Source organism: Homalodisca vitripennis, chromosome 3 (assembly GCF_021130785.1).
Source record: "Homalodisca vitripennis isolate AUS2020 chromosome 3, UT_GWSS_2.1, whole genome shotgun sequence".
Taxonomy (NCBI): Eukaryota; Metazoa; Arthropoda; class Insecta; order Hemiptera; family Cicadellidae; genus Homalodisca; species Homalodisca vitripennis.
Genome location: NC_060209.1, coordinates 101,174,747 through 101,188,420, shown reverse-complemented (window position 1 = coordinate 101,188,420; position 13,674 = coordinate 101,174,747). Strand labels below are relative to the sequence as shown.

The 13,674-nt window shown below is 32.3% G+C and overlaps 1 protein-coding gene across 3 annotated transcripts in view; it reads right to left on the bottom strand.

Annotated features, from left to right (window-relative positions):
- Positions 1 to 13,674, bottom strand: part of LOC124357251 (ammonium transporter Rh type A) — a 36,763-nt gene that overhangs the window by 13,108 nt on the left and 9,981 nt on the right. For all 3 annotated transcript variants that reach the window (XM_046808813.1, XM_046808811.1, XM_046808812.1), the window contains exons 3-6: positions 7,434 to 7,623; positions 6,213 to 6,363; positions 4,305 to 4,443; positions 2,220 to 2,383 (exon numbers count right to left, since the gene is read on the bottom strand). In XM_046808813.1, coding sequence (XP_046664769.1) covers positions 2,220 to 2,383; positions 4,305 to 4,443; positions 6,213 to 6,363; positions 7,434 to 7,623 — 644 coding nt within the window. The remainder of the gene's footprint in view (positions 1 to 2,219; positions 2,384 to 4,304; positions 4,444 to 6,212; positions 6,364 to 7,433; positions 7,624 to 13,674) is intronic.

Below are 13,674 nucleotides of genomic sequence, written 5' to 3'. Positions count from 1 at the left end.
TAATTTTTATGCTTTTTTTATGAATTAAAACTAAGGAAACATTGTTTAAAAGGAGAGATTAATTTGGAAAATCCGGCATTTTTACCTTGTATTAGTAAAACTCCGAATGAGTATTAAACTTTTTGAAACAGTAAAACAGTTGAGTAAGTATGGTTGGACAACAGTTAACTCTAAAGAAATTACAAATTAATAATTTCCAGTTTTGTTATTTCATTTGTCAGAGAATAAATAACGATATAATCTGTAAAACTGTAATTTTTTTTATTATTTTGCAATGTTTATATATTTATAAAAAATATTTCCCCCATTTTTTAAATAAGTGATTTAAAACTACGTACAATGAAATAAGAGTTTAGATTAAAATATGTTATTGTATTTTCTGTAGTATAAGTAATAAACCATGTGGATGCAATAAGTTATAATTAAATAAAAAATACCAGAGCTTGAGAAATGATTTATTGTAATTTCTAAATAATAGTACAGTAATGAGGTGCTGGGTTTGTATAACAGTATATTTGGTATTATACTTCAATAACTATCATGTAAGAACCCCAATACAGGTTACTGTTGAAAGCTAATATAATTGTATTAAAACAGGCGATTGAATCTTTAAAGTAACAGTTTTTAATAACTATTTCACTCCAATGCTCTTTAATTAACAGAGATATCTGCTCAATATATAGTCTGAGTACATTACGAAAGTGACATTCTTGACTCATAAACTTATTTATTTTTCAATTAAACGATGCGATGTGCTAGTACTCTTTCAATTTAATCACAAACGCACGAGTAAACAATAAAAATAGCGTGTTCAAAGATCACTTACAATATTGTTTCCATATTGCTACGAGTACACAAACTGTAATGTCTTGTTTTGTCCTGAGGGAATAAGTTGAATATGAAATGAAAGGTTTCGTAAATTGCTTGCTGATATGTTGGTGCTTTTTGCATATATGAATACATAATAACTCAATAGGACATATACAATAGGATATATAAAGTATATCTATACATAGTATTGTCCTAGACGCATTCAGGGTGTCTCAAGAGGAAAGGTTGAGATTGTACTTACTATTATGAGTCAATGAAATATTCAAATAAGACAAAAGTCTAATTTAAAGACACATAGGTTGCTAATTGAAGGTTTACTAAACTGTTATATAACGGTCAGCTTCAAGAATTAGATGAATAAAAATAAAAATTCCTAAATCTGAAAAATTATAAAAACAATAATTACTCAAATTACTGCTAAAAGTATAAAATATTTGGGATAGAAAGGGGAGGAATTTAATTTTCAATAAAACTAATGTAGAGTTAAAACAACAATATTGGTCTAAACAACGAAAAAGACTAAATTTCATAACTTCTTTCAAACCATAACTAGAATCAGTAGAGGAAATGCAGCATAGCGTTGGTTTTTTCTTAAAGGCACCTGATTTTTAAATATAAGTTCTGAATTCTCTTACGCCAGATGAAAGTAATTAGTTTTTATAAAAACGAAATTACAACCTTCGGAAAAAATACAGTAATTAAGTAAAGCAGAGTCACAAAAAAAATCAAAAACTAAAAGACGTAGAGTTCTGAACTTCATTTTATTTAATGTTCAGGTTAGAAAACTATGGAATCATAACAATTATCACATATTCAGTTTAGATTTATTTGACTGATAGATAAATATTAAAGAATTTCTATTCTTCTACTAACTAGCTAATTAATATTTGTAAGACCTATGGTAATATTATATTGTTTTTCTACTTATAATATTGCCTCGTAATATTTTCTTTTAGAATATACCGTTTTAAGTAGAATAGTTCAAGACGATAAACACGGAGTGATTTTGCCTTAATTAGATATTTAGGTCCACTTATTAATGTCATTGGTAATAAAAAGTTTCACTGAAAGCTATGGTCCAGAGATTTGCATAACACAGCAACAGAACAACATTCGTAGATAAAACCGATTACAGAACAAAGGAAAATGATGGAATAAATTAAACTACTTGCTTCTTGTACATACATAATAATTAAATCAACACGTGTTAGTGAGTTATAACAAATTTACAACTCGAGTGTAATAGTAAGACTGTAAGACACAAGGAACTGATTTGTAACATCTCCACGACATAATAATAATAATCATACTCTCAAAGCGCAACAGATAAAATAGTTTGTATTGATATTCATATTTTAAACTAAAGGTACATAAAGAATATGACCCACCATGTCGAACTTGCGCTTGGGGTTGGATAAGGCGGAAATGGCGAAAGCAGTGACACAAGAGGCTGCAAGGGAGAGGTACGTGTTGATAACACCGCGCTGTTGGGCAGATCCCACCAGACCTCCGGAGTTGAAGCTGGGCCAGCAGATCCACAGGAACACCGAACCTAGTATTCACAGAAAATGAGTCATAGATGATCTTTTACCTAGCATTAACCAAGTGTTTGTATAGTACAGGAAGTCTAAATTAATAGGAATTTTTTCCACTTCATTTCTCCTTTCTTTCATTGAATGTATTAACTATTTCGTTAACAAAAAACTATAGTAACTCAGGCTACACAATGTTATAAAAAAATACATAAAATGCCTGTGTTGGACTCAATAGAGCCCTGTTTTCCCATTTTACCTCCATTAAACGATATCTAATGTTCATTCCATACGCCATTCACTAATAAAATAAAAATAAATAATTAATAAAATGTAAAAATAAATAAAAAACAACATACAAGACAATTAATTTTCACCCTGTGTGACTAATTTTCTTCAGGCCTCAAATCTTTATCATAAGCTGAAAATAGAATTCATAGTGTAATTGTTCTCTACTCATTTTATTTCTACTCTTCATTATTGTATATAAAATATTTGAACCACTTTCCTGAACATAAATAACCTTTCCCAATACGTTCACCTGCCTTTTTTACTCTTAGAGGAATTAGTAATCTGGCGGATTGCCTCAAGGTATCCAGGATTTAATCTTCACACTTTAGCAAGATTTTGTCTTTTTATATTCTTTACAGTTTAGATTAAATTTGGAAATAAATTTGCATGACATTGTTTCTAATAAATTTTATACTAATATGTAATATTCATACATTTTGAAGGTCTTAAATATTGAAACGTTACAGGAAATTTAAGTAGCACATGATTTAACTTTGGCTCTATTTTAGCGTTATTTCCCAAGTAAACATATTTTATGAATTTAAAATTATAAAATTTTAGATACTTTAACAGCATAACATATTTTGTAACAATAACAGAGAAAATAGCCCATATCGCACAACTTAATAACAAATTTACATATTGAGAAAGAATATGGTTTAATAAACAATTTGAGAAAATATTAAATAAGCTAGTAATTGATGTCATTTATCTCATTCTAAGATAAATCCAATTTAGTGTTAAAACAAAGGTAATTATTATTTTACTCCTGAGAGAACCAAATGGTTTGACAAATGGTAAGAGATAAAATGAGAAATGACTGTGTGTCAAACAATGAGAGTTACAACACGGCACGAACATGAGAAGAGTGTGAAGAAGGCTTGTATAATTTGTTGCTGAGATTATTGGTTTCATTTTATTAAATACAATTTAGTTATATCTGTTACCAATTATAATCGAATTCGAATATGATGGCAATTTAAGGATAATTATAAATGATATTGTAATAGGATTTCAATTACATCACATGCATTCTACACAATTACAACTCATTCTTTCCAAAACAAGTTTACAAAGTAAAAAGAAATAGACTGACCAGATATAAAAGTTTCATCATATGTATATCACACATTCCAAAAAACATCTATAAGAATCCCTATTAATAAATTAGTTTGCCCAGAAGTAGTTTCCGATAGCGATTTTGTATGATATTTATTAGGTATTATGCGTTTTAATGGTGAATGAATGTCTGATAATTTTTACAGGTATATTATTTCCCAATAAATTGTTATATCTTCATTCTGGAATATGAACGAAGACGCGATAAGACAGATAAAACGACTGCAGACACAAAGGCAGATCACTACCATAATAGGCCTCCGCGCCGTTGGCCTCTACTAATTTCTGCCAAAACTTGTTACTCTGAACAGATCAAGGAAAGAAAAAAAAGAAATGAGTCTATGGGAAAGAAAAAAAAGAAAACACATTTTTTCAACAAATAAAGATGGTAAATCTGAAGGCAAAATAAAATAATCTCTTAACTCAATATACATACCAATACATAGATATGTCTGTAGTCTTTTTAAACATTTTAAAACAAACTTTTAATATATTATTAATTTTATGATGATATTGTGAATTTGGACTGACCTATCATTGCGAATAGGTCGGAGTTGTAAGAAGAACCCTCCAAGTCCGAGTGGCGAGGCTTGCCCAAGACCATGCTGACTGCGAGGCCGAAGTACGCACCGAACACGTGGACGAAGATGGAGTCTCCAGCATCGGTGACCTACCACAACCCAAGTTTACACTTTCAGAAAAAAAATATAAAGAATAGTAATAAGGAAGTGAGTAATAATAAGTTGCTAACACGTGAAGAGCTCGTACCTATCTTCCTGACTTACCTTATTCCATCTTTATTCAACAAGGTAGGAGTATGGTACACCACGTATTGCGTAACAGGCTTAGCCGAGGCTGTATGAAATATTTAAAGTGTTACGTATGTTACCTGTGTCAAATGTTAATATGTCATATGATTGTGGTTAGTTTGTTTACAAATTTATTCCTCGTTGTTCATTTCATGAATCTACGTATGTTACCTGTGTCAAATGTGTCATATGATTGTGGTTAGTTTGTTTATTCCTCGTTGTTATCATAGATACAAATGAGACCAAAGTAAAAATGTTCGTAACGCTCAGCCAAATATCATGGAGAGACATACACCTTCATCGATCTCAATGTTGCTTATAGAAATTAAGTTTCATGCAAAATATTTATGTATGGGTTAGTTCGTCCTAGAGATATCGTGCGGACAGACAGGTATTAAATAAACATTTTACAACGCTTGTAGCGATAGGCTTCGCTAAACGCTCACCTAATGATGTTTAAAACTTTTAAGTTCATAATAATTACCTGAAAATAATAAACGTGCACGATTTGATTGTACAGCCCGTATATAAAACACAAAGTCACAATTCAGCGCATGGAATATGATAGGTTTCACATGAACTCAATGTGCGTGACAAAGTGCTTTTATCGGACTTAAACTTAATAAATCTAGTTAAAATTAATATTTAAGGATTAATTGCATAAATATTTTGGCCTCTTTCACACAGTACAATCCATGATCTCTCGTGTTTAGAAGGCATTTGAGTAAATTTGGTTTAAATCTAAGCATATCATTGAAATTTACTCTATTTAAAATTTATTATGTTCAGAAATGGTTGGGAAGAATATAATTATAGTCCAGTAATAACACCGAACGGTATACCAGATGGTGGCTCTTCACGCATTCTAGTCACGTGCCTATCACATTGAATGTGGATAAAGGTTTATAACAGTGTGCACTGTGAACATTGTATTCATCCATTAATCCTCGTTACTCAAACTAGATGTTCGCTCGAATCAACGATGCTGGCAAAATTTAAACTCACCAAAGTAAATCTCTTTGGTGTCTAAAATCAGCGCAATATTTCTTTTGCGTGGCTGGGGGCTGTAAAAATTTCTTTTCTGTATGTCTTTTCGCAGAGCATCTCGAGAATGAAATGAGCATACTTCTAATGTGATGTGTTTTTACTGTTTTTTTTTTATTTATTTTTTAGCGATACCCGTTCTTGACTTCTTGTGTGGTCTGACATATTCTTATCTTATTTAGTCTGACGGTCTATTTATTTCGCACTCATGAGCAAAGCGTATCTGTATTGGGAATCTTGAGTAAGTTTATTTTTAACATCAAATACTATGCTTATTTAGTACTTACAGAACAGGTGATTAAAAATATTTCTAATTTAAAAAATATAATAGAAATAATGTTGCAAACCAACTTTCTGTTGAAGGATTGATATTTTAAGTAATAAATATACATATCATCAAGTGTGATTTGAAACATAGTCGATAATAAGTGTGTTGTACGTCGCATCGTCGTCACCGAGTCTGATCTGCAAAGAAATAGTTAATAAACGTCACTTGTAACTAGTAACATTGTAATTTTGGTTGCATCGACATTAGATATTCTTTCCTACTCTAATCGCATTACTATTTATGCTTCAAAATACTGACCTGAAGCTTGTGATGGGCAACAAACTCATTGGCGGCGTAGACGGCAGTCTCAATGATCCCCATGATCAGAAGCTGTAGAGGAGAGGTTTTCCCGAGTACTGCTCCCATGGAGATCAGGCAAGCGGCTGCCGTGATGTCCGCAGACATTAGGCTGGTTATAAAGTGAGAATGTGAATAAAACATGTAGTGAATATACTCAAAATACGTTTTAGAAGGATTAAAGTTAAGAATGAATAATTTAGACCATAAAAAAGTTCATATAATCTTGTTTATCAAGAAAAAATTGAAGGTCAATCAAATGAAGATCAATGGCTGATTCTTTAATTAATTGATCAATCGATTTTATTACAAGATAAAATGTATGCAGTTTGCTTGAATCTTTCTACATAAACAATGGTTGAATAATTAGGAAACCGAGATCATCCATTTGAAAGGTTACTAGTTGAATTTAAAAGATTTTAATGGTGTGACAATTTTACTTAGAACTTGAATCTCTCTATAATTTTGGCGGAGCCTAAGTAAACAGCACTTATGTAGCATGTTAAAAGCAATTAAAAACAATGGGAGATACCTAATAAATTCTAACTTGATAACTTGGTAGATTATGAATATTACAATTAATTTACTAAGAGTAAGCTCATAGCTTCTAGTAACATATTTTACGAACTTTAGCTATTCGAGGCTACGTAGGACCCACATTCGGCCACATCAAATTATTTACGGATTAGCTCGTCTAGAACCATTCCTGGTTTAAGTGAATTGTACTTCTGGTGCTCAATTTAGTCAGTAGCCTAACCTGTAGCCACGATAAAGAAAATATATTCATACTTAGGTCTGAGAAGCCTACTTAGGACAAAAAGAGTTTATTTCCTGCCTCTTTAATCTATTTCCGGTCTGAGTGTAATAACAATTTCAACTACCTGGCGTGCCATACAAAACAACCGCCAGCCAGATAATTGTATCTGGTGTTCAATAAACCAGCTTTGGTGGTAAATCTCCTCCGTGTATCTTAAATGTTTTCCGATTAATATGCCGAAAAACTTACGCGAACTTCCATACACACAAAAACTGGCCTGATCTATTGTAGATTCAATTAAATTCTTTGGACTTGTTAGTGATCTTATTTATCAAAATGTTTTTGAAAGGAATTTATAATTCCAGATGCAGTAAAAGAGGCAGCACTGAATTTTATTCCTACAATTGGGCAGACGGAAATGTTACCTCTGCAATGTGACGGAGATGGTGGATTGTCCGTTACCCAGCTCCGAGACGCCGTTACAGATTATGGCCCACTGGATGACAACAGCGGAAAGGAGGAAGTTGAACCCAACAGAGCTGAATCCATATCTCCGCAAGAAGGTCATCAGGAAACCGAATCCAATAAATATCATTACGTGAACATCCTGGAACACTACAGGACACGGAGTATTAGCTCATGAATGGTAAAAATCCAATATCAATGATTAAGGTTTGAACAGATGGCAAAGTTAAATTTTACTTAGAAATTAATAATAAGATCGAATAATATTTTTCTTGAGTTATTAAAAATCATCCAACTAAGATTAGTGATAGAGTTTACTCAATAGTGTTGAATGAGCTTATCTGAAATATTCCTGCTTGGTTTCTCAAAAATAAAGACGAGATGATGCGATACCATTTATAATAAGAAAAACTACTATTTGGATCAGACTCTTTATAAGATAAATAATAAGTTTCAACTATTACATAATAAAGTAGAGTGAAACGTACACATTATCAACGCAATTATAATGTAGCACACCAAACTAAATGCATTGTTAAAACAATAATAACGATGAAAAAGGTCGTATTTCTGCTCAGTAACAAAGCCTGAGAGGTAAAAGAAGATTTTAATATAATTATTTATCATGTGTCATATTGAAATGAGAAATGCACTGGCGACGCGAATACTATTTCTAATCAACATAACAACAATGGTGGTTGCATGTATTTTTAATTAAATTCGCAGGATAAAATAGAGGTTCTTTTAAAGATATTGGGTTGCCTCTCGGACCTTCATTTCTTTTTCTGGCGCGGATATTAACGCTGCTTGGGATGAGGCAACAAATTTCCATTTGTATGTTTTTCGTGCTGTGCACACTAATATTCTTATATTGTGATCTTAACGATATCGTCTTCCTAGAATGATTTGTCGCTTTTGTAAATATAAATTTACAGGAAAAATTGTTTCTAATTATCCATAAATTTCTCACTAAATTTTGTAAACCATAACAGGGAATTTTAAATAAATATCAATAATAACTGAAAAGTACTACCTTGTTTTCAAAGACCGGATAAAAAACTGATATAATATTTACAGTTTCAACAAAGAAACGTCTATTTTATAATAACGTTGCCTAATCAATAAGAATGTGTTTGTGTGAAAGATTATAAAATATAATGTTATTCTGTTATTTTGATTTGATCTCAAGAAAGTTGTTTTTGTAAAATAATTTTTGCTTTACAAGTTATATTTTCCAATCAACCCTATGCATGAACACTGCATAAGGTACTCCCACACATTATTCTCATATCAAATCAGTACACTACTACACAGTACTAGTATTAGTGTATCCCGCTGGCAAGTTCTAGCTTAGCGGGGCCAAATACATGTATAAATGAATACATGAATTAAATTCTATTCTAATACGTCCATGCTCTAGAAATATTACAACAACAAATGCGCTATACATTCCTGTAGAGAAAGATCTATTACTTTCATAAACGATACACCGCCAAAAACAAAATTTAAACGAAGTACACGTTATTGTTACAAATAAAAAAAATCTCAGTGGTTATTTTTGTTGTACAAACATTTGTCTTGTTCGTATTTATGTATCAAAATTATAACACATCCTATTTTTAACTATGAGTAGGGTTTGGAAAGATTTCCATTAGTGCAAATTTTCCACTAGAAGGCAAATTAAGAATGCTGACTCAGCATAGAAGTGATAATATGTAAATAAAATATATTCAGACAAGATAGGCTATGAAATTGACCTCGATAATGTTATATAGTGTTAATTAACTTGCGGGAGTAACTTCAGTTAGCGATGTTATCACCAGAGTAACCTGAGAGCCCTAGGCAGTAGCCTGTAGGAATTGATTATCTATCTCTCGGCTAATACTGTCGCCATCCTACATACAGGCCTAGGGTAACATCATGGTTGATAGCATAATATATTGCGTCATCAGATTTAGCAGGATCTTTCGCAAAAGTGGACATACTTTGGAAATGTAAATCAATTCCCTTTATAAAAAGATGCAAACTTTGTAGAACGGATTAATCGAGATGGCTTTCCAATAGTTTCATTTACGATCATAAGGCAATATCTTAGAAGGAATATCCACAATTTACTAATTAAAGGAACCCGACCGTTACAAGAATAGAACAACAGGATACGAGAAAGAGCCTGGTATCAACTAGTATTGGCTTCATTTACTTCATCTAGGTCGTTCATTAGTTGTTTTTTTAAATTGCCTGTATCATAAACGAAAAATTGAGAAATTACAAAAAATGTCAATGAATTTGATGTCTCAATTTATGTTGGTACTACCAAAATATGTCTTTCACTATCCTACATGTAATCAAGGACGATGGACTACGTGCCTCCTCCCCATCCCCGCAGAATTTATGATGGTTTTAGTATGGCTATCTAAGAAATCTATGAATCTCAGGAGTAATTTGTAATCGTAGTTCCCTTAAGCAACTATTAACTAGTAACTATTAGGTGCAAACTCACTGAGTTATTCCGGAGACCTCTGGGTTAAAAGCCGGCTGTACTGAGGACCATTTTAATTTAAGCTCTATTGGAACCATGTTAAACGTTAAATAATTTTACAGTGTTATTTTCAGTCGTAGCAACGAAAAACAATTTTTACGTGATTTACAACGTTTTTGGTAGCTTTTCAGCAAACATTTCAAACTTTTTGTATTTTATCGTTTAGACATTAAAGTATTATAATACTACTTCTCAAAGGAGGTTTTCTGAAATATTCTCCGCTTTAAGCTATACAATGGTGTTACAATCGTGTGACGTGGTTACTCCAAAAAAACTTGTTTAATTAAAAATCAGATTTTTCATATTTCATTCTGTTTGAGTTATATAAATTAATTATAAGATAAGAAAAGGAATATTACGAGGGTGCAATAAAAATTAATATTGATAGATATAAAAGTTCAATAAATTTCCGGTATTTTACATGTTGATATCATATTAGTTGTTACAGTGTCTTATCAAGTTATGAGTACTTTTCCCATTTCCAGGCAATATCCACATATTGTACAAAGCAAAGTGGTCTTTATGAGCTTCGAAAGCACTTTGATACATTTAAAGATAAAACACCTTGCCAGGTAAGTAGAGCAAAGAGGGAGAAGGTAGGAGCGAGGAAGGGGTTAAAGTGCTCTGGGATCTGGAGGTCGCTTACTCTGGGAGTCCCCTAGCCATTCATTCTCTCAAGGTTGTAAAACAGATTCACACAAGATACATTTGTTGGTTCAATCAACAATTTTTGATATGATCAGATTTTTTTCATTTCTTTCTATGAATAAAATAGTTTTCTACTATTGAGGTGAATGGCAGCAGAAGTTAATTGATCAGTTGAGATCAATCTATTTATTAACACGGTGTCCAATCATTTGTAAGATTGATAATCCTATGCGAAACACTCCTCTCCTTTGAAGTGGTTCATATGTGGGGCAACAGTAAATTAGTTATATTACTTAAAAATGACTTATAATATACATATTGTGCACCTAAAACAAATTACACAACTACTTTACTAAGGGAAAAATTTAATTTGGTTTAGTAACAAAATACACTATCAGTGATTTATTGTCAGTGCATAACTGATGCTTTTACAAAGCCTTAAATATACGCTATGGAGTTTCCACTTGGAAAATGAGGTATTTCGGTCGTTGTGGTAATAGCAACTAAGCATAAATGGGTGGAGGGTGTATCGATTCTAGCCTGTATAACACACCTTTAGAAGTTTTAGTTTTACTAAACGTTTAACACACACACACACACACACACACACACACACACACACACACACACACACACACACACACACACACACACACACACACACACACACACACACACACACACACACACACACACACACACACACACACACACACACACACACACACACACACACACACACACACACACACACACACACAAATATACATATAGGGGTGTGGATGAACAGCATCTTTATTTAAATTAAATAGCATTAATCTTAGTAACAGGTATCATAACGTACTTGATTACTTACATGCATTCTTAGGATCTCTTTACAGAATCCCAGCGAGTGGGAAACACATTTTGTCGCTGAATCTGACCCTTCTCTCCAATCGTCTCATAAAAGTTCCTAACCTATTTTATTAGTGGTGATGTCAGATTTTCTTATACTTTCTAAACTCAAATATTGCTTATCTTGTTGACTTGCTACACCTATTTTTGATGTGTTAGTCTCTTCGACGAAAAATTGTAATAATTCTAAAAAAGTTTTCCAAATCCAGGTTTACTACTTCTTTCGCGGTCTTTGAGATTGCCTGAACTTTCAAAACGTTAAACTAAATAGACTTTGTATTTTTTGTTATGAGTGGTCTGCCCGAGAATGTGTCACTAAAGGAATCTTGAAATGGTCTACCATCATCAGTAGCATAAGAATAAGATTAGCCCATATAGCTTATGTATCGATTTGAACAACATTTGGTATTCCATGGATAAAGAAATAAACAAATGAGTAGTTCATGAGATCCTTAGGTGTTATAGAGTGAAATTAAATTGGAACCCCAGGGATACAGCAATTCCCCACAACAATCCTGGATGTTCTAGGAATAAACAACCATTGCTATGGACGTTTTTGGGATAAAAAGTACCAAAATGTTTTTACATGAATTTATTTTTTTAGTCTTTAAAATCAATGTTAATAGTAATAAAAAATATATTATACATCATTGACTAAGAACTCAGGGAGCCCGGTAGTTTTTAAATAAAAAAACCTCCCAGAGGTTGTGACCTTCCGGAGGCCGAAAGGTTCTATGTTTTAGACACAAGGTAGAGGTAAAACTTGGGATGGTTTAGAAGTAGAAGTGTGCCACATAACATATCGGATTATAAAGACAGCAAACTACTAGACTTTGAGATCTCCCAGTAACTAAGAATTACCAATAGACTGAATCTGTTAACAGGCTTTAAAATGATGTTTTACACCATCTTCCACGTGCCGTCCCCTCTAATTTTTTTAAATCTGAGTCCATTCATAAGAGATGAATGAGGTTACATACATTGTATAAACCCTGTATTACATTAACATACTCCTGGAGCACTTTAGTAGACAATAGAAAATATATGAAACAGTTTCGAGGTGTCGCGCCACTGTTAATGATGATTGATCAATAAAGTGTAATCCTGCACCATCTGGACCTCTTGGCAGAATCAATCTTCATATCGCGGAACAATTGCCGGCAAAGTTGTGACAGAGCCGGGGAAACTCCGAGGAGTTTATTAGCTTAACTCGTCTCCGGGGAAAGATTACAACCGTTGTCGGTTATAATGACGCCATAAATTACCCGACTAACAAAGGTTTCTTCTGCCGTACAAAACCTGATCTATTTCTGCAGCAATAACTTAAATACTGATTTTATAGCTTTATTTCTTTAGGAATTATCTACAAATGATGGCTCAGTTCCTGAATAAATTCCGAAAATGTGTTATGCGTCTCCATAAACCAGACAGCATGCGATCATTTGGATAATTATTTTCAATAAAGTCACTGTAGTTCTTCCGTTTTAAATCAAATTTATTTGTGTTCGTTATCAATGTAACATATCAAAATAACAATTTATTGCTGATTAATAATCTTTCTGGAACACAGGTGACTATATATTTTTTTATAAATATTAATGGTGAATTACACCAAGTTTCAGAGGAATAAACGCAAGTTTCATACCTGTTTTAACGGCTGTCTCTATTTCATATTTTACAGTTGAAATAAACATTCGCTAACTTACTGCTCACACTTTTTCCTTTATAATTTTAATAGGATATCCCATCAATAAATAAATGTTTAGTTTCAATTGTATAACATTGACATATAACCTTACATATATATGGTGATGAAACCTTTTGATAAGAAATCATTTCGAGAAACGATGAATAAATTTTATTTACTATGACTGACACAATCCTGAAACAATTATTATAATTATTTGTTTTTTGACGACCTAATATTGGCGTTTTAGTTTATGTACTTTTAAATTCAATATATGTTGTAAAACAATTTCTCATCTTATTATAAAACATCAGTGTTATTTATATTTCAAAACAAACAGCAAGACAGACATCGAGTATAAGCAAAACCGTCACTTAGTAAATCAAATAAGATAACGCCACAGATAGTGTCACTCTGATGGGAAACGTTTTAC